The following is a 20,914-nucleotide window of genomic DNA, read 5'->3' on the forward strand; positions in this document are numbered from 1 at the left end:
TTACTTTTTATTCTCTTATCTTCATGTTTCGATTATTTTGGTGGGAGAATACGATATCATTAAAATTTTAATAATTAAAAGAATATATAAATATGATTAAGAATTTTAAATAAAAGATAAAATAGTTAGTTAGTTATAATTTAAAGAATTAATTTTAATTTAAAAGATTTATTAAAAAAAAGAAGATTTGGTGAATAATTATTTAATTGAAAAAATATTATAAAGTATTGTTAGATATTAATTGATATAATTATATGTTGTTATATTCTTACAAATTAAGTAATGTTTTGAGATATGATTAGTTATGGTAAGATATTCTTAAATGCAGTTATATATTATTGTTAGATAATAATAAATGAGAATAAATCATTATATTTAAAAAAAATTAGATTTATAAATATATGAAAAAAAAGTTAAAAAAGAGTTTTAATACATTGGTAGCAAATCCAAGTTATGGAAGAAAGAAAAAAAGTTAAGTTTTTAAAGAAATGAAAGAAAGAAGGAAAGATTAAGAGGTATTAGATCTTACATTCTTTTTATTTTTTTTGGTTTTATTTATATGTGGTAATGATTATGTAATTTATGTTAATTATATATTTTAGGTTGAAAAAAAAGGTAATTTGAGTTGATCATAATTTGTTTGGTTATGGGTGGGCCAAGGTGGTGCGATGAGGATGGGGCGTGGAAGGAAATGGAAATTTCTGGAACCACAATGTGAAAGACCTTCCTCTCGCCTTTCCCTCCCTTTCAAAATCCTCTGCATTTTGCGCTAATCAACAATTATCACAACACTCAGCACTGCACAAGGTATGCTTCCTCTATTCCCTTCTCTTTCTCAACTCTCCACCATTCAATTCCCTCTCTTACGTCCATAACCTCAGTTTTTCATTCCACTATTCCCATTTTTGCTTATGTTGCTTACCATCTCCCACCCAAATTCATATCAACGTAAGAATTGTTGTCGTTCATGCTTTTTTGGCTACGTCAATTTTCATATTCGTCAGTTGATCTTCCTCGTGTGTGCCAAGTTGGGGGGGAAAATCAGGCGTATACTTTTTTTGTTTATTGGGTTCTTGCAAATTATTTTTCCGTAACCCTAATTTCTTTAAATTTTGACGCTAAAGTACTGGGTTTGTTCATGTTGCTTCTTATGTCCTTATTTTAACACTGTCACTTGCAGTGGCTGAGTATTTCACCTTCGAATCTTACCTCAATTTACATTCGTTCAATCATTCGATTTATGATTTAATGTCAAGTTGTTTTGTTGCAGTGGTTCTCACTCTTTTCGTTAAACTGCGATGAGGGGCTACGATACAGATGTAAGTGATTTTCGGGTCTGAGATTCCCACTATTTGTTCCTCAGTTAAATCGGTGTGCTTGCTGTTTTATGAAGCGTTTTTGTCTCCTAATTATTCTCTGCAAGAACCACAGGGTTACGATGATTATGAGGAAGGGGATGAATATGGAGAGGATGGCGAGGAAGAATACGTAGAGGAAGAACCTCCTAAGCCAACAAAGGAAGAACTGCATTACCTGGAACTGAGGCAGAAGTTGAAAGAATCGATTAGAAAGCAGATGAAAAAGGAGAACAGTAATTCCCTTTTAGATTCTACTAGAAAGAGTAAACTTCCTTATGATAAGTGAGTACTCTTAACATCTGTTAGGCATATACATAGTCATGACTGCAAAGCAACTTTAAATTGGAAGGCTTTGATGAGTTTGAATTCTAATAAATCATCCCATATTAATAGTCATTAGAGATCTAGTTAAAAGAGTGCAATTTCTTGTGATAGCAAGTTTATTTGCAACCTTAACGTACCATAGTGTACGATTGCATTGGGGCATGCTAACATTTAGTTACTTTTTTCTTGGTGGTAATTATATAAAGTTGGTTGTTTCAAGAATATAAACCCGATATCTTATGTGCCCACATGTTTGAAACCTACTTTGAGACAAATCTTTAAGCACTTATTTTTAATTTGTTTTATGAATGCCTTTGTCTTTTTCTTCCTAGTTTTTTTTTTGTTCTATTAATATATGTATGTTATTTTCAAACCTGTAGCTTATAATTTTGAGGTGTTGTGTTCATCTTCTTACTCGTGTGGCTAATAACTGTGCATGCTTTGTACTCTTCATCAATATGCCTGTGGTTGCTAAGCATTGATAACATTGTAAAAACAGGAGCATTTTCAAAATATTGTTTCAATTTTCTTGTTGCTGCAGTTATGGGTCTTTTTTTGGCCCTTCTCAACCAGTTATTGCTCAGAGAGTAATCCAAGAGAGCAAGTCATTGCTAGAAAACCAGCATTTATCATCCAGGCTTTCTAACTCGTCCCACACTGTATGTATTCAGTGCCTTTGATTTTTGTATTCCATTTCAGTATTTTTTGTTAAGTTCTGTATTGCAGAAGCAATCGTCATTTTGAGCTGTTATGATTATTATATGTCAAGTGTTTTTAATGTGATTTCATGCATTGGCATATTGGTTGTTTGGGGTCATTTGGCAACTGCACTTGTTTCCCTTTCAATAATGTAACCAAGAATTAAACCAATAAATAAAAGGAAATAAAAAGTAACACTAAAAACTGCTTAGTTGAAATATAGCATTTGATTCCTGCCTGCTTTTTCCTGCCATCACATGGTTAGACGAAGGTCTGAATGAGTTCTTGATGGGTCCTAAAAAAACAGTAAGAGAGGGAATGAAAAGGAAAAAAAATCAGAGTTTATTGTCCTGCCAAGGAAAGAGGTTCCTTCAAACAACTGAAATACGTTTCTCATACAATATTCCTCAAATTCCCCTCACTCACCTATGCAATTCTATCTAAAGGACTCCACTCATAATTGTTGTTACAATAGTAATAGTCACTTGCTCATTTAACTGACTAATACCCGTCTTCTTCAGTATACTTCTAATATATGAGCCTCTTGGTCTCTAACAGTTTGGAAGGTTTCAATATGTGTCTCTGTGTATGTGTATTAATTATTTTGATGTATATATTTATAACTCTGTTGATAAGTTCTTTGAGATTGACATCCAACTGTGGAACTCCCCTAGAAGTTACTAGTGAAGTGTGAGAATGGTCAGAGAACTGGCATACCCTGCTTCTGTGAACGCAAAACTAAGTTATTTTTTTTCTAATTTGTCCTGTATGTTTTTTAGCGTTATTCAAACTGCAGTAGTGATATGTGTTTGTTTCCTTAATGCCTTTAGCTTAGCTCCTTGTTTTTCCCATTACTAAGAATAAGTAGCTGCTAGGTGTTCTTTGATGTATCTATTGTTGCTTTCTGATAATAATTCTGTTTGCAGAACAAAAACACAAATAAAGTATCTAAGGGTGTATTGAACTCCTCAGTTCGTCATAATATTCCACCCAAAGTCAGTGAGGTATTGTGGCTACTGTATAAAGCTTCTCTTGTAGCTTTTAATCTACGATCTTCTGAAATGATTGTGATGAATTGTTGTGTTCTAGCAGAAACAGGCTAAAGCCCAGAAACTCAAGGTTACTAGAGATTACTCGTTTCTTTTGTCTGATGATGTGGAGTTTGCTGCTCCTGAGAGAGAAACCCCATCTCATAAAACACTTGTACATAATTCTGGTAATTTATTGCTTGGTTATAATTTTATGCAGTATTAGGGGTGTTAGAACATACTATAGTGTAATTGGGGAAACTTACAGGGTTTTTTCTGATGTTGAAGCACGGTCAGGTCAAGTTGCTAGGAAGAATGTCAATGGTGGCAAGATTGGCCGTGGCTGTGATGAAAATCGAAAACATGTTACTGGGCCTGGTCATTTGGCTCCTAAATCAGGGTCCAATTATAAGATAAGTTCTATCAACAGGTACAGTAAGGCATCTGTGGATTCTAGAAAACAACTTAGTAGTAACAGTGGGAATGGACTGGTTCGTCCTTTAAAGATGCCTGTTAGTACCTTGGGGAATAAATCATTAGCACCTGATATGAAAAATCCTGTAAATGGAGTGCATAAACCTCTCTCCTCAAAGTTGCATTCTGCAAGTGGTGCTCAGAAGCCTCTCTCTTCAAAGGTGCACTCTGTAAATGGTGTGCAGAAACCACTCTCTTCGAAGCTGCATTCAACTGTGCCAAAGCAGAGTCTGGAACAAAGAAACAGCCTACAAGAACAGAATAAATCAAAAATGATATCAAAACAACCAGTGGCATCAACCAAAGCTCAGGTGTAATGTTATTATATAAATATGGACACACTCATGTTAAGGATTTTTGTTTCCTTTGAATTTGTTCTATAGTTTTCCTTGTTAACATATTTATGTTCACTTGCTTGATAGATAAATAAGCCACTTAAACAAATCCCAAAGCAATCTAATTTGCAAGATCAACGTCCTAAGAATAAAGTGAGGAAACGATGCGATGATGAGGCAGAGGATGAAATGGATGTTAGTAGAATGATCAGATCAATGTTCAAGTAAGCTTTCTAAGTTTTCTATTAGATGTTAGCAACTTGTGTTTTCATTTCTATTACATGAGAAACAATGAACTTACTTTCTCACATGCCTAAAGCTTGCAAGTTGCTGTTGTAGGAATTCATAGGCTACATAATATGCATGTTTCAATTGTTTGACTGTGCAGACTGACCCAGATTGGAAAAGTGGGGTAGATCTATAGCTACAAAATATTATTGTTGCAGAGTCAAGTTTGTCTGAAACTTTTTGATTCACCTCGTCTTGACATGCTATTGACTCTTATTTGGGAATGTTGAAATTCCAATACCGAATGCTGTTTGACTAAATAGACCTTGCTTGGGATTGTTTGTGCAATGTTTCTAATGTGAATTGGTGATTTAGTTGGTTCTTGGTGGTTGTTTTCCTAGCACTGATTATTGGATTATTTCTTATCTAGTTGCTTGTTTTGATAGAATGTTCCACTCTCAGTACTTATGATTTAGAATAGTCAGATAATCATTTTGTTGCATTTTTTGCAGTTACAACCCCAATAAATTTGTTGATGAGGACGACGATGCCGATATGGAGGTTGGCTTTGATGAAATCATGAAGGAGGAAAGGAGGAGGTTGGTTTTTCTAAGCCTAAAATTGAAATCGGATAATTGCTACCATATTCAAATCACACTTTCAGTTGTTTATTTAGTTGAACGACCTAACTTGAAAAGAAAAACCTTTGGGGTGTTTTGAGTTGTCAAAACTGAATCACAAACTTAAGTATTTAAATTTTCTACTCAATACGCCAGACAACTTTTTCTGCAACCTCAAACACCATCCAAAAACAGAAAAAAATCCATTCCTTTTTTTTTTCTTGATACTTTTTTTACGGAAGTAATTTCTTTACCTCTAACCTCATCTTTTATTCTCTCTTTTCCTTCTCTCCCAAAACTGTCGTGTTAGGCAATGAACTTTGAACCACATTGCAAGTTGCGTTGACTTAACTGCCTGAATGCATACTTGTACTGCATGGTTCTGTTTTTGCCGTATTTCAATGTGAATTAAAGTTACTCTTCAATTTCTTTCTATAATGGAATCTTCTCTGAAACTAATTTATGTCTATAATTGTATAACACGTATATATTTATTTATTTATTGGTGAATTGCACAACATTTACTTTTTCTCTGTTGCTCGTTGCTTTATTTTTGAATGAAGTGTAGGCTAATATTCGTAAGTATCCTTTTATACTTTATAAAAAGTCTTGAATGAGAAAAATGTATTTAAAATAACGGGAATGAAAAATATTCAACACATTCATTAGTAGTAGTTATTGGATTTGGATAATTATAGGATTATTAATTAGGATATACCAACGAATACCCTTAAATATTAAGGAAGACGTACTATCAAATATTTCCTTGCACACAAACGATGAATGGTTGTTGTGTTTTCAGGATAAAAAATTACTCTTGTTTTTTTAACTAATGTTCTGAAGTCATTTGTTAGGATTCTTATAATCTGCTGCAGCGTAGAACTGTCTTTTCATAGTTTTGTTTTGTTGCCTTATAAATGCCGGTGATGTGATTATTTGTATTTAGTTAAATTTCTGGTTATCACTTTTTGGTTTAGGAAGTTTATTTTTTTTAGGGTTAATGAGTTTGTGTAATATTGTGTCGCAGTGCCAAAATCGCCAGAGAGGAGGATGAGGAGCAGCTTAGGTTGATACAAGAGGAAGAGGAAAGAGAGCAGAGACGACTATTGTCCAAGAAGCGTAAGCTTGGCCATTAGCGTTCTACAATCAAATCACACTCCATAATTTGCTTTCCATTCCGTGTCAATATTTTTGTTCAGATCATAATCAAATTCCCATCGTCCAGGCTGTTGTTCCATCATTAGATTTGCATTTAGCCAATGCTTCCATGTTGATTAAATAATTTTTTTTTTGGAAGTGATGTTATCAAAAGGATTATGCTAATTGTATATTTTTTTAACATTAATCATACAAATTACAGTTAGTTATTTCTAAAGGAATCCCGTAGTTAATTCATTCAGTTGATAAGAAAAAAGAGGAGTGAGTTATTTCGGAAATATGCTGAAACTATAATAGAGCAATTTGTCTTGGTATCAAGCTTACTCAATGAATTGCATTATTCCCAGCATGTCGGATGAAACTTGTCTTAGAAAAAGTAGTCATACGAATCCTGAAGAAATTAGTTCGAAAACCTTACAGGGAAAATTAAATTTGTTTTTGACTCGTGAATCACCTCTTGATGATTATATTCTTCGAAATTTTAATATGTTGTGGAGAAAACAGAGGGGATTAAAAACCATAAAGGAATTTTCTAAAGTGATGATTAAAAATGAGAGCAGCACGAATTGAATTTGCTTTTGATTTAAATTTTCACAATTTTCTGGTATAAATGATAGTGCCACAGGTATACTACCAAAGAAATCCCTAAGTTTCTTTTACACAGATTGGTTCGATTTGAAGCCATTCAAATCAGTGTTCGTACGTAGAATATGGCATTCAAATTTAAGTGGAACATTGAATAAAAAATATTAAACATTTAAATTTATCTATACTTCTATACTATTTTATATATTATATAAATAAAGAGATTCTCTTTTAGTTTACATATTTTATTATACTTTTTTAAAATAATTATTTTATCAATTATATTTAATTTGTTAAGAAATAAAATAATAAAAACTTAGTAGGAACTCATTCTTTTTGTAAATTCACTATAATTGTTTAATGGCTAATATATAGCCTTTAGAGAAAAACACAAAAACTACAACGTACGTCTTACAACCTACTAAATAGAGAATAACTAGAAAAACATTATTTAAATCCCAAAAATATAGGATTATTCAAAGCTCTAATTAACAAACTTGAAATATTTAAAGTACGAAAAACAATTTAAATCTACAATAGAACTCAAATTAAAGACTTAACAAACTTTAACACTCTCACTTAAATTGAAAATTATATATTCATTTCATAACAACCTTCTTTGCTTCGGTAGGTAACTCTGTTAATTTTCAAATATTATTTTTTTTATAGTTTCGATCTTTGCATCCATTTTGCCTTCCATTTCCAAAACTGAGTTAGATCATTTGTTGTAAACATGACAAAATTTGTTACATCTTCTTCCTTTGATAAACTTTTTCTACTAATATAATCTCTCATCCAAGTTGGTTGTTATCTCATTCTTTGTTCAGGTAGCTCTTCACCCAAGTTAGATCCTATCACCTGATCTATTTACGACTTGCTTCTCATCGTTATATTAATCAATTTCAGCCTATCTCCATTTGCAACAACTATTGCATTTGTTTTATTATCATTATCATTATTATCCCAATTCAAGTCAACTAAAATAGACTTCTCATTATGTTTACTTCAATTTAGATGTTGTCTTCTTCAAACACCACATCTCTCTTTGAAAAATAGGATCATACAATCTATATGACTTTGACTCCTCACTAACTCCAAGAAAAATAAATCTCACACTTTGTCATCAAGCTTTGCTCTTTTACAATTAGGAACATGTGTGTGTGATATACAAATAAACACTCTGAAGTAAGACAATGATGGTTTGAATCCTCTCCAAGCTTCTTTTGGGGTTTTATTCTTCACAACTAGTATTGTACTCTTGTTGAGAATGTGAATTGTCCAATTAATAGCTTTAGGCCATAATGTTTTTAGCAATTTTTGTCCCGAGAGCATACTTCAAGCCATATTCATGATTGTTTGAATCTTCTGCAGCTACACCATTATGTTGAGGGTTGTATGGAGCTGTTAACTGCCTTTGGATACCATTTTCGTTGCAAAAATTATTGAATTCATGTAATGTGAACTCATGCCATGATATGTACGAAGACCTTTTATGGATAAACCAGTCTCTTTCTTAACTTGATTCTTATGTTTTCTGAAAGTAATGAAAGCTTGTGATTTTTCAGCCAAAAAATACACCTATGTTCTACTACTAAAGTCATCAATAAAGCTAATCATGTACCTTTTTTTGTTGGATATAGGTCTGATGGGTCCATATATATCAAAATGTATCAGTTCAAGAATTTGAGAGACTTTCCATGTGGTGGCAAGTGGAAGTTAATTTCTTTGTTGCTTTCTCAAAAGACAAGCAACACACTTTTGATGAAGTGTCTGCTAGGATACAAACAAAGTATCGAAGAGGAGGTTCACTAGGGAGACACAATACCAATGAGATATGAGTCCAACCATATAAGGGACTTACACCACTCTCTACCCAAAACATTAAGGTAATGGGTTAATGGGTATTTCACCTTTATATAGTGTTCTACTTTCTCCTTCTATCTAATGTGGGACTTGGACTCACTTGGATTCCCAACAATCTCCCCCTCAAGGGTGAGTCCCTTCCACATTGATACACTCCCCCTCCAAGCGGAAGCATTCTTAACCAATCACAACCACGAGTAGCCCTTCGTACAGCCGTTCATCTTAACGGGACACGCTTACTTGGAACTTTTCGCCAGGAAGACTTTCGATATAGGGACCATTATACTCGTTTAAGCCGATCACCAAGACAAACCATTGGCTCTGATACCACTGTCGGGTCTATCAAGGAGGAGGTTCACTGGGGAGACACAATACCAATGAGATCTGAGCCCAACCATATAAGGGATTGACACCACTCTCTACCCAAAACCTTAAGGCAATTGGTTAATAGGTCTTTCACCTTAACATAATGTTCTATTCTAGTGACTAGGGTTAGATGAGTACATCCCTCCATGGTAAAGTGAAGCTCTGACAGGTGGCCAGTGGCAGATAGCCAGATGAATCATGGGAGGAGGTGAAGAGCAAGAAATGCTCAGTGGCATGACCATGGGTCTATAGTGTACTCGAATAAGAAAAAACTTCCGCGATAGGGGAGGTGGAGAAGCATAGTCCTTTGTTTGAGGGAAGGATTGTTAAGATACAAACAAAGTCCCACATAGAATAAAACAAGATATGGACATGAGTTTATATACACATAAGATACCTTCCTTGGTAAGAGGCCTTTTGGAGTAATACCAAAAGTAAATCCGTGAGGGCTTGACCCAAAACGGACAATATCTTACCAATGTGGAGATCATGTGTGTGTTGAACCTCCCTACAGTGTCAAGATGAGGTAAGTCTCACATCATTCCTTTTTATTGAAGTGTGCTCATACTCGTAAAGCTTAAGTGGTCAAATATGTAGTGCCAAAGTCGGGCTAGATCTTTCGTAAGAGCATTAAAACCAACTTCTTCCTTTTATTATGTTTTTGTAGATAATTTAAACATCCTATTAGATGACATTGCAATCTTAAAAAACAACCCCTTTTCAAGATTGTAAATTTTGCATGCTCTAAAGATCTCAAGTCCCTTTCACTCTCAACAGCAAGTCCCCACCCCTCACTGTCACTTTCTCTCTTTCTCTTAATTTTCACTCCCGTTAATACAAAATTTGACAGAAAAAACATATTCTGCATGGTATAAATTTAAAACATTTATAACTTCTGATAAGTTTTGAAGTATCATGATTCCATAATATAATCTACTAAAAATTTCTTCCCCACTTCCTTACTTCCTTGTCTTTAAATAACCAAACTTGAACATCTATGCTTAAAACCGACTTACAATGCAATGAAAGAGAAGTATGTTTGTTGAGTACAAAATAAAAAGTGAATAAAAGAAAAAATAGTTAGTTCAGTTTATCTTCTTTTTCTGTCAAATTTTGTGTTAACAGAAGTGGAAAATAAGAGAAAGAGAGAAAGTGATAGTGGAGGATAAGGGCTTGCTGCTGAGAGTGAAAGGGAAAGTGAAAGTGAGAGGAGATTGAGATTATGGTTTTAAAAAATAAAAAGTAAAATTGGTAAAAATAAAAAAGGATAAATTTAGAATTAAAAAAAAAAATTGAGGAGGTGTAAGGAGAAGATGGAGTGGTGAAGGGAGCATCACTCTTATCCTCCCTTGACACTTTTGCTTCATCAACAACTTTTCTTTCTGCTTATTGATCTATAATATCACTCGTTACAAATTGAAAACAGTGAAAAAAACTCACTATAATTGATTAACTACAATCCACATTTTAAAATCTGTTAACAAAGAATAACTAGAAAATATTATATAAATTCCTAAAAGATAACGACTATTTAAAACACTTATAGACTTGAAATATTCAAAGCACTAACTAACATACTTAAAATTTAATTTAAATCTACAATAAAACTCAAATTAAAGACTTAATCAACTTCAACAATTCTTAAGGTCATTTTGTTATATTAAAATAGATATTTTTAATTGGACATAATACGGGTGATCCAATCTCTTACGTGTCATCCAAACAAAAAGTTTAGTTACAGTATATAATCATATTTTAACTTTATGATGAATCATTAATAGATATTTAATAATTAAAAATCATTTAAAATGAATAACTAATATTAATTCACAAATAGATATAACATTGTCCAAAATTTAGCAGAAGAACTTCCATTGAGATAGCAAATTGAGAGAAGGGTAGGTGATGCTGTACCAGTCAGTTCACTCTTTAGTTCAGACTTGATCAATTGATAGTACTCAAGTATTTGTATTTATGTTCAGCGACATATTAAGGGGCGATCAAATTCACAGGCGGCACACGAGTGGACACGTGTTTCCTAGTTGGCGCATTGTCTTTGTGTTTACGGTTGTAGTTTGAAAAGGCAACAATGATTTGGATGAGAGACACAATTACATTATCATGGACACGGGTGTGAGTGGCGCAATATCACTCACTGCCTCCATCTCTAAACCTCAATCTCGAATCAGAATATGGGGACATTGTTTTTCTTCCATCCACCGATTCCTCGTCTTCAACTCCCTTCCGTGCCAAAACCCGTTGCATTCCCTCCTATTTCTTGCCTGAGGTCAGACTTTTACTCCACTTCCCCACCCTTTCTATCTTCGCACTTTTTTATGTTTACTATTATATTCTTACTGGGGTGTCCTCAAAATCCAACTTTGATGCCTCAGAGACTGAAAAGTTGTCCCTTTTGCTTTGATAGTTCATAAATTTATATAATTCATCTCAGGGATTATTCCTGCTTAACCTCTTTGCATTGCTTATGTGTTTTCAGGAATAATGGAGATGTCAGTGGCTTTCATGAACACAAGTAACATTTTTTATTCTTTAAAGTTTTTCTTTTTTAATTATAAATAAACATTTTACCGTGTTTCTTTGCCGATTCATATACCAGTGTAGTCGGAACTGACTTAGGAATTTGTATCTTAGGTCAGAGGGTAATAAAAATGTGGACATATCCCAGGTATGCTGCTTTTGTTTCAAAATTGTTGTGTTTTTCGCATTTAACTTTTACTCTTCGTTCTCTGTTTTTGCAGAGATTTCATAGACTTCTAAGTTCTTACTGTTTCCCCCACTTTGTATGTTAGACAATATCTAATGATGGCCAGAATGTGAAACAAGATAATATTTGGCAATTGTTCAAAGAAGCTCAACAGAGTTAGTTCTTTCACCTTATTCACACTGGTGCTTCGTACAAGAGAGTTAAATAATTTCTGGTTTATTTTCTCGTTATTTAGACATACTGTACTTGAACGACCAACGTCTTGGGGCCATTAAGGAACTTGAGAAAACGAATAGAGAAAAGCACTCGCTACTAAAAAAGATAAAGAAATTGGAAGCAGAAAAGCAGGCTGGTGCTGGTAAAGGTAAAAGGTGATGGTTTAAATGTTTAATAGCATCAGCATGTGCTTTTGTAGTACCTCATAATGCATACTTTTGGTCAGATAAATGCATTTCATTTGTTGTTGGCATCCTCTAGGTTATCTTCTGTCGTACTACTGAATCATGATTCCACACACTCATGTTTGATTACATTTGGTTTCTTCCCTTTGCTTAAAGGACTAGTTTCTTTTTTTTTTCACCTATCCTGTAGGTCAACTATATATAATATGTTGAGAACCTTGGGAGAATCACACCATATAGGCTAATTTTGCCCATTGTAATTGGAAAGTCAAGATCTTATAAAACCCATCCGAAGTTCCGATTCTTTTCATTGTGGGACTCTAGTCCCATACTTTGCAATTGAATCCTTTCTTCTTAACATGCTCTGCAGCCCTGGCGTCCATGCAAAACTCTCATTCCCTTTGACTAGTTCTAGTGCAATGCTGGTGACCACATTGCCGCTCCTTTGCAGCTAAGGGATGCAATGGATGGCTTTGATACCAAATGGTAAGAGCCTTTGGAGAACCACACCACAAAATCTAGCTGTCATAGTTCGAGAGCCCAAGGCCTTGTAAACCCACACTAGAATCCCTTAATAATGAGACTCAAGTCCTCAGCTTGCTGTTGAATCCTAATATAATGGCTTGTAGATATTTGTGCTGAAATAGTTGAATTGTGTAGAGTTTTTTAAATCTATGATAAAAAAATTCTATTATTGATACAATTTATCAACCATAGATTTGCCTTTGAAGCTCTCGATGATTAATTGAATTTTATGTTTCTGTCTCTTTTTGTAACCCAGTTAATCAATCAACTTGTTCAGAGTTGCTGCTTCGGATAGATGCCATGGTCCTTAGCAGCATGATTAGCCCTGGAGAAGCATCTGAATTAAGAAGTTTGGTGATTAATCACAAAGTGAGTCTGGCGGATGTTTTTAATATCATCTCACGCAAAAAAGATCCCGAACTTCTAGGACAACTTCGTCACTTTGCACATGGACACAAAAAGTAAATCCTGACTGCATTTGTTTATGTTCCTCCTTCATAGTTACAGCAGTCAATGGGTTATCCTATTTTTGTTGCGTTATCTGCCAGAAACATCTGGAAGCATTTCAAAATTCTCAGCAATTTTATTTTTCTGTGGTAGTGGCACAGAGCGTGTAACATGCCTAAATTACTGAAAGAACTGAGCATGAAGAGAGACATGGATATCTGAGTCTATAAAATTAGCAAGTGTATAAGTACTTAAATATGTACTGTTTAATAGGATACTGAGTCAGCTAGGTTTTTTGCAGGAATTATAGATTCTGGATTTTTCATGTTAGTGTTTTTTTTTTGCTAATAAGGCTAATAATTAGTAGAGTTAGTTACTATTTTCCTCTTTTACTTTTCCTTTCTCATTTTTAAAATCTGATTCTCCTTTATTGTATGAATTTCATTCAGGAATGGTTTTCATATTGTTCACATTTGCACAGAAATGACGCCAATGGTCCCTAGAGGATCGGTAGCTTCATATGTGACTGGCATATCTCGTGCACTTCAAAGAAAGGGTCACTTGGTGGAAGTTATATTGCCAAAGTAAGATATTTATGTCCTTTTGTTCTGTTTGCTATTTTTGTTATTCTTTCAATTAATATGAGCATGAAACTTCTGAGTCTATTTTGTGCTTTGTATCTATGCATTTGGTGTCTATTTTATATGGCTAAATTAGTCTAATTAATAGTTCCTTGATGTTTATAATTCCTTAATTTGGATGTATCTAATTTCGTGTAGGTATGCAAGTTTAAACCTCAATGAAGTGCAAGGATTGCGTGAAGTTAATGTAGAAGCTTACTCATATTTTAATGGTCAATTGCATGGAAATAAAATTTGGACTGGGTTAGTTTGGCTTTCTTTGTCTGTTTATTTACTGCAAGTCTCCATATAAAATGAATGTCAAATAATTTTACTGCTTGTTATTAAGTATATTAGAAGTACTATTTCACATTTTGTTCCTTTTTTAAAATCTGCTGATTTTCATGTATTCTATACTTACTCTTAGCATGTGACAGTGTTGTTTATGGCATTGGAGTCACTTTGATTGAACCAAAGTACTTTTCATCGTTTTTCAATCGTGAGATGATATATGGCTATCCAGATGATTTTGAAAGGTGAGTGAAATGATATTTCTAATGATTGTGGTTCATCTAGTTTCTATTTGTTAATGTTTAAAAGCAAAGAAAAACTTGAACTTCGAAGTTCATATAAGAAGCTAGTCAGATAATTTTGAAATGTTTTTGTTTAATGGGGAAATTGATAATGAAAATTCGAGACTAGAAAGCTGGATGTATTTTTTAATACCAACACACTCTTTTTTTAACCCATTATGACTGACTTTTTGTGCTCTCAAACTATCTTCAAAGAGTGAAATAAAAGAGATACTCTGATAGTTGCTATCTCATGTGCATCTTAGTTTCTTGTTATAGGTGACAGGAAAGTAAAATCTGATCTACTTAAGTTTTCACTTGAAAGAGAACTGAATTGTTTGTCATTCTTATGGCAAATATGCAGCAGTCGGTATAACACACATATAGCCATGAAAATCAGATGGAATAAATGCTACTCTGAAGATTTTAAGCTGCCAATTTGTGCATAATAATAAGAGAGGAATTAAGAAAACTAGTCCCAATTAAAATTAGGGAATACTCTAATGTACATGTAATTGCATGCGACAACACTTTCCTTTTACTCTGGCGTACTTAATTGTCAATAATCTTAATATGATTTCTTTACCATCAGGTTCTCCTACTTTTGTCGAGCATCATTGGATTATATTGTAAAATGTGGGAAGCAGCCTGATGTATTACATATTCATAATTGGGAGACTGCCATAGTTGGGCCCCTTTTCTGGGATATATTTGTTAAACAGGTTTCTATTCTTAATTTTGTGCTCTTTTTAACTACAGTAATTTTGTGATTTAGTGTAAATTAGGACATATTTTCAGGAAAACAATTAATGTAGTTGAGCCTTGTAAAATTCAATGGCGAGCAAACTTTTGTAGTTTTGTTTCAAGTGATCCCTTTCTTTTTCCCTTAGGAAGCTGAGAGCATATCTCTACTTCTATCCTGTGGCTGATTGGAAACTGCACTATGTGTCTTATCTTATAACCATTTTTATCCTTGATGACCCTTAAATTGTTTTCTCTTTTTAAGAAAATGTGCATAGGTTTTCTTGCCATGTACGAGAGTGGTTTAATTATGGAATAGTATATTGCTTTGTTGCATAATCTTCTATCGAGACTTATTCATTAGTTTCTGGTTCTTTACATAGAAAAGGATCCTCTGTAATGTTCTTAATGATTTGTTTTGTTTAGGGACTTGGAGGAACCAAAATATTATTTACATGCCATGGCTTCAATTCACAGGTTATTCACTGATCTTGGCCTGCTGGATTATGCACTTTGTGTTGAATTTCCGAGCTTGACATTTCTTTCAGCTGAAATTTTCAGGAAAATTACATATTGTTTGTTATGGATTTTACATTTGGTCTTGTCAGTCTTGCAATTATTGGATGTGCTGTGTATGTAGGGTATTGAACAACCAGATAAATTGGCCTTATGCGGGCTTGATCCTTTAAGACTTCATCGCGCTGATCGTTTACAAGACAACACTAACACACAACTAGTCAATATTTTAAAGGTGTGCTAGTCATATAAACACTTGACTTCGTTTTTGTGTTATATCCCTCAAACTGTAATATGTAATAGTTGAATAACATCTTGTGTGCCACAATCTCTCTTTTCTCTTTTGAGACTGTATTTTCTTATGACTGTACAACATTGAGTCTTCTATCAAATTTGCAGGGTGGAATTATCTATTCAAATAAAGTTGTAATAATGTCGTCTATCCATCAAAAGCATGCAATTGTTCATAATCTGAGTCATGAACTGGAACCTACTTTAAATGAGCATAGGTAAGTATGCTGTCATAACATAATTTCAATCTTGTTTAGTGTTTTATGAGGTGTTATTTTTTCTTTCCTTGCAAATCAATATTAACTTGAAATAGTTGACATAGTGAACAGTCTGGTTGATAACTATATTGGTTAGCTTTTTATAAATAATTCCCCTTGTGTAGTTTGATAATGTGTTTCCACGCTAAAGCGTCCACCTCTGTCTTTCCCTTTGTATTCAACAAGGAAAGTTACATTTGGTTGCAGGGACAAGTTGGTCATTGCTCCTTATGGGTTAGACAGGTCAACTTGGGATCCTTCGACAGACTATCTTCTTCCAGAAAATTTCAATGCTGAAAATTTCAAAGGAAAAGTTGTTTGCAAAGTTTCATTGCTGCAGCAGCTGGGGTTATCTGAACATTCTTCCAGTATTCTTGTAAGTGGTTCACTCCTTATTTATGTATGTGCCATTGTAAATATATCCAAGGAGAAAAAAGTGTAACATAGTACAAACAATGTGAATGTGATAACTCTGTAATAGAGATTAAATGATGTTCAAGACAAGTTTAATGACAAACAAATTTTAAATACTACTGGGGTTAAGTGAACTGCAGACATCTTTTTTATTTTGTTAAAAAGAAGTACTTCAACAAGATGGAGAGAATGAAATCACAAGGCCAAAACAATAAAACGTCCAAGGAAAAAGTGAACAGCTTTTGGCTGCGTCCCTTCCTTTGTTCGTTTTTGGAAATTTCTTCATCATTCTTATTGAAATTATTCATTTATTTTCTTTAATGTATTTTCATTTGGTGAAATATATGGTTAAAGCTGTTTTATTTTTCAAAGCAATATGATAACTGGTATACAACGTTACGAATTAGGTACATGTGGTTAATTGGCTTTTGTGCTCATAGTTTAAATTTTTAACAGGTTGGATTCATTTTTCCGGAAGGACGAGACCTGGATGTGAAAAGGCTGAAGGAAGTTATCTTGAATGCCAAGCAACAGGATGTCCAGGTTGCCATCTCTGTTGTCTTTATACTTTTCTTGTTTTCTTTATTTTAAAAAAAGTACAGTCTCATTGTTTCTAAGATTTTTTCATTAACTGATATTGAAAAAGAAGCTCCAAACATAGCAGTATGCATATGAAGTTTTTATCTGTTTCTTACAGGAGAAACTATCTCTGTTGTTCCTTGTGTTTTCATATTGAAGATAAACTAATAAACCCTATGCAAATCAACCTTCTATGAAACGAATCTGGCTATGGAAAATTATTGTTTCAGATTTTGTTGTTTTAATTAGTTTGGAATAATTATTCTCTGCAGTTCATATTTTTGGGGACCAGTGAAAGATCAGTCTTGAATCAGACCCTTGAATCGCTTCAGAAGGAACTCAAGGTAACCACAGTCTTGTTTTTATTTTTTATAATTCCTTGTAGCTAATTGCTTTTTATTGCAAAAGTGGATTTGAGCTTAATTTAACTCTATAAAGCCGGCTTATAAAATGATGTTTGTATGCATTTATATATATAATTTGGTCATATTTGTATTACTGAGATCTCCAAAAGTTTTATACCTACTACAGCGACAAAGCTTTGAGTATTAGCAGTTTTGACTCTATTTTTCAGCAACCTGCCAGGGCATATCTTGTCCTAGTCATTGTTCAGCAGAATGAACATTTCAATTTAAATTATACAGTCATAAAGTTGCATTATTTTGACATTATGTTCTAAAAGAGGTATCTAGTTGGCTATACAATCATATGGAGATGGTAAATAATTTTTCAACTAGTTCTAATATTAATTGTTCATTTTAATTATAGGTTGAGATGCACTTTTCTCATTTGATACACTTCCATGTTCTTAAATTACTGCTGTATTGGAATTTAAAAAAAAAATCAAATTGGCAGATTTCCTAAAAATTAATTATTTTATTCCTAATTTACCCCCAAATAAGGTAAATCAATTCTTGTGTGTGCAACATAAAAAAGTAATGCATTTGTTGGGAATGATATTATTTTAGGAAAATTGTTTCTGTAACATGTTTATCGTTGTTCATAATCTGTTATAGAGTTAATATTTCTTTCCTTTTCTGCTACTAATGATTTTCCATTCCATTCAAAATCTTCAGGATGATAATCTTAAACTTTTTCCTACTTATGATGAAGCTCTGTTGCATTTAGTCTTTGCTGGATCGGACATCATCTTGTGCCAATCTTTCGTTGATCCTACTGACGAAATCCCTGTAAGATCACCATCCATTTTAGTGGTGATTTTTTCTCCACTGCTGTAGCACCTCAAGTAAAACATTCAGTATGAATTATATTTGTTAGCCCTGGTACTAGGAAGTTGCTTGTTTCTATAGTTTCATTAAGACTTTGTTTTCTAGTCTTCCTGAAAACTAAATGTTGCCACTGTGGAAATTCATGATGGTTGGTATAGATGCAGAAAATCCATTCCTCCATCTCTTTTATTGCCTGTTTTATGTGGGAAATGTAACACACATCACCGAGTTTCAAAATTTCAAATAATTTTTTTTTCTGTTTCATGTACAAATCTTTTGCTGTAGAAAACAAATTGAATAGCAGGTGACATTTTTGTAGTTAAAAGTGAACAAAAGTATGAAAAATTTCTAAAATTAAACAAGTCTTATTTTGTTTCTTTTCTGGTGGGTGGAGATTGTTATACATAAACTGAATCTTACAATATTTTGTAACCTGAATGTGTAGCTCATAGCATTAAGGTATGGAGCAGCTCCAATAGCACTTACCTCTGATGCAAGCACAAACAGGTAATCCATAACACATATATCTTGTGATAGATGAAATTTTTTCTCCGTTCTTGTTGAACACTCATTTCATTTGTATCTATCTGCAAGGGTGATACCTTTTGAAAGGAACTTCACAAACCAAGACCATGAGGCTACCATGTACTCAAAATTGATCAACTCTAGCTTTTTAAACATCTCTCTCGGCCTTGCTGTTGATGAAATTGTATGTAGTTTCTAGTGGTTTCTCCTTAGTAAGTTTTACTGTTTCTAGAAAATAACAATCCATACAGTTATGATCCATTAAATTGCTTTCCTTTTCCTGTAGAGGACTAACCCTGCAACGTGGAAACGAAAAATAATGCAAGCAATGGCACATGACTTATCATGGGATGGTGAATGCTACGATCTTCATTTTGCAGCTTACTCTGCTATAAAGAATATGTAAACATTTTTTTTTTTGTTTAGGAGCTTGAGATATGACAGAATAGTATCCAATATAATGAATAAGGATTTAGAATTTAGGAATTAGGAATAAGGTTGAAGGAGTTGGAAGGGTGTGGGGGCAGAATAATGAAATCTGGGTTGAATATATTTTTAATTTCGTATAAATTGAGTGAAATTTTGAAATTGTGTTCATGTATTTGTTTTCTTTCTTTATATTCCTGAAAAGTTTAAATAATTATTCTGATATGATACTTTTCTCTGTGTTAAAATAGAAGTCAATGAATGGTTGAGGAAAACGATCTTCTCTAAAAGTTAAAAGTTAGGTTTTACTAGAGGTGTCAATTTGATCCATGACCTCGGGGCTAGTCCTAACCCACTCTTAAAAAAGCTCCCTCTTAAGAAGCCTCTCAAATGGGGGCCAAAAAAAAGCCCCAACTCCCAAAGTCCCCTCTCAAGGGGGTTAGGGTCAAGGTTAAGGTGGGTTTAGCCCACTAAAATTTTTTTGGAAACTAAACTTCAACGTTCGTAATAGTAACTATTAAAAGTACTAAATTTTATATTCATGTAATTGATTTCTTATTTCAAATTATTAAATAAAACTAATTAATTATAGTATAATAGAATATTTAATACTCAAAATAACCACTTTTTTAAATAATTAAAAATAATTACAAACCACACACTTAATTTTATACAACTAAATAGTATTACAAATTTATTTTACTGAAATATTATAAAAATGCTTTATTTTGTTGTCAATTTTAATAAAATTATGTCTTATATTGTAGACACTAATTATATATAATTAGTAATATCAAAATAACCACAAATAGAGATAATAACATATTAATTTGATTTAATATTTGCACTGCTTTTAAAATTCTTAAAAAGAATCACTGTTTTGTTTCCTCGACTTCTAAAATATCACTCAATCTGTTTTTAATTATTTAAAATTAAAAATAATTCAAAAATTAATTATTTAAAATTTTTGGATCAAAAATAGTATTAATATTTTATGTGTAAATTAAACTTATGTTTTATTTTGTTTTTTTTCTCTCTGATAATCTTTTCTCAAAATCACCATAAGATATATTATAAAAAGAAAGTTAATTTCTTAAAAATTTATAAAAAATTAAAATTTTAAATAGACCTAAAGAATGACAAATGTTATAGTGTTTCAATTCTTTAACTAACACATTAAATAATTTATTTTTAACTTTCAATTAGAACACATAACATAAATGTATGTTTATGTTTATGTTTATATTTATGTTTATGACATTTAAAATGTAAACATTTTGAGTGAGTAGTACGACGAGATTGAATTTTATGGGCAAATACAACTTTAGAGTCTGCACAAGGTTTATGAGTTTTTTCTTTTTATTTATTATTTTTGTTATGAACATGATTTGTTGAGTATAAAATGAAAAACAAAATCATTTATATTTAATTTCTTTTTCAATAACTTTCTAAGAAAATAAAGAAGCCTCATTTTTTTTTAAATTAAGAGTTTCAATTAGAGAAAATCTTCTCTTAAATTTCAATTAGGATAATTTTAGATAAAAAGTTAATTTCTTACTTATAACTTAAAAAAAAGTGAAATTAAATATTTAAATTTCAAATTTATAA

General features: G+C 32.7%; 2 protein-coding genes across 10 annotated transcripts; both read left to right on the top strand.

Annotated features, from left to right (window-relative positions):
• The first annotated feature begins 647 nt into the window (after positions 1-647).
• Positions 648-6,441, top strand: LOC108336206 (uncharacterized). 7 transcript variants are annotated; one of them, XM_017572555.2, is made up of 10 exons: positions 649-807; positions 1,271-1,319; positions 1,432-1,640; positions 2,224-2,341; positions 3,308-3,385; positions 3,471-3,597; positions 3,698-4,194; positions 4,306-4,442; positions 4,959-5,045; positions 6,094-6,441. In XM_017572555.2, exons 2-10 carry the CDS (start codon positions 1,299-1,301, stop codon positions 6,200-6,202), a joined length of 1,383 nt encoding a protein of 460 aa, XP_017428044.1. In that variant the 5' UTR covers positions 649-807; positions 1,271-1,298; the 3' UTR covers positions 6,203-6,441. The 7 variants fall into 7 exon arrangements, with proteins under 7 accessions (XP_052725479.1, XP_052725482.1, XP_017428044.1 ...); XM_017572558.2 differs by having other exon boundaries at positions 3,707-4,194; XM_017572557.2 differs by having other exon boundaries at positions 3,474-3,597.
• Positions 6,442-10,943: 4,502 nt separating this feature from the next.
• Positions 10,944-19,536, top strand: LOC108336283 (probable starch synthase 4, chloroplastic/amyloplastic). Of its 3 annotated transcripts, XM_017572674.2 has the most exons (20): positions 10,944-11,325; positions 11,536-11,571; positions 11,691-11,724; positions 11,849-11,918; positions 11,999-12,127; positions 12,946-13,150; positions 13,586-13,720; positions 13,916-14,020; positions 14,194-14,292; positions 14,921-15,050; positions 15,496-15,546; positions 15,710-15,820; positions 15,985-16,094; positions 16,341-16,509; positions 17,004-17,090; positions 17,399-17,470; positions 18,203-18,316; positions 18,801-18,862; positions 18,950-19,064; positions 19,167-19,536. In XM_017572674.2, the coding sequence occupies exons 1-20, from the start codon at positions 11,231-11,233 to the stop codon at positions 19,284-19,286; spliced, it is 2,049 nt and encodes a 682-aa protein (XP_017428163.1). In that variant the 5' UTR covers positions 10,944-11,230; the 3' UTR covers positions 19,287-19,536. The 3 variants fall into 3 exon arrangements, with proteins under 3 accessions (XP_017428163.1, XP_017428165.1, XP_052725754.1); XM_017572676.2 differs by lacking the exons at positions 10,944-11,325; positions 11,536-11,571; positions 11,691-11,724; positions 11,849-11,918 and having other exon boundaries at positions 11,999-12,134; XM_052869794.1 differs by lacking the exons at positions 10,944-11,325; positions 11,536-11,571; positions 11,691-11,724; positions 11,849-11,918; positions 11,999-12,127 and adding an exon at positions 12,622-12,650.
• Positions 19,537-20,914: the final 1,378 nt, after the last annotated feature.

Source organism: Vigna angularis, chromosome 10 (assembly GCF_016808095.1).
Source record: "Vigna angularis cultivar LongXiaoDou No.4 chromosome 10, ASM1680809v1, whole genome shotgun sequence".
Classification (NCBI taxonomy): Eukaryota; Viridiplantae; Streptophyta; class Magnoliopsida; order Fabales; family Fabaceae; genus Vigna; species Vigna angularis.

Coding starts and splice junctions, on each gene's coding strand:
- LOC108336206 (XM_052869519.1), top strand. CDS start 1,299: ATGAGGGGCTACGATACAGAT. Junction 2,342..3,307: donor TTTCTAACTCGTCCCACACT/GTATGTATTCAG, acceptor TTCTGTTTGCAG/AACAAAAACACAAATAAAGT. Junction 4,443..4,958: donor ATGATCAGATCAATGTTCAA/GTAAGCTTTCTA, acceptor CATTTTTTGCAG/TTACAACCCCAATAAATTTG.
- LOC108336283 (XM_017572674.2), top strand. CDS start 11,231: ATGGGGACATTGTTTTTCTTCCATCCACCGATTCCTCGTCTTCAACTC. Junction 15,821..15,984: donor AACTAGTCAATATTTTAAAG/GTGTGCTAGTCA, acceptor TCAAATTTGCAG/GGTGGAATTATCTATTCAAA. Junction 19,065..19,166: donor GCCTTGCTGTTGATGAAATT/GTATGTAGTTTC, acceptor CTTTTCCTGTAG/AGGACTAACCCTGCAACGTG.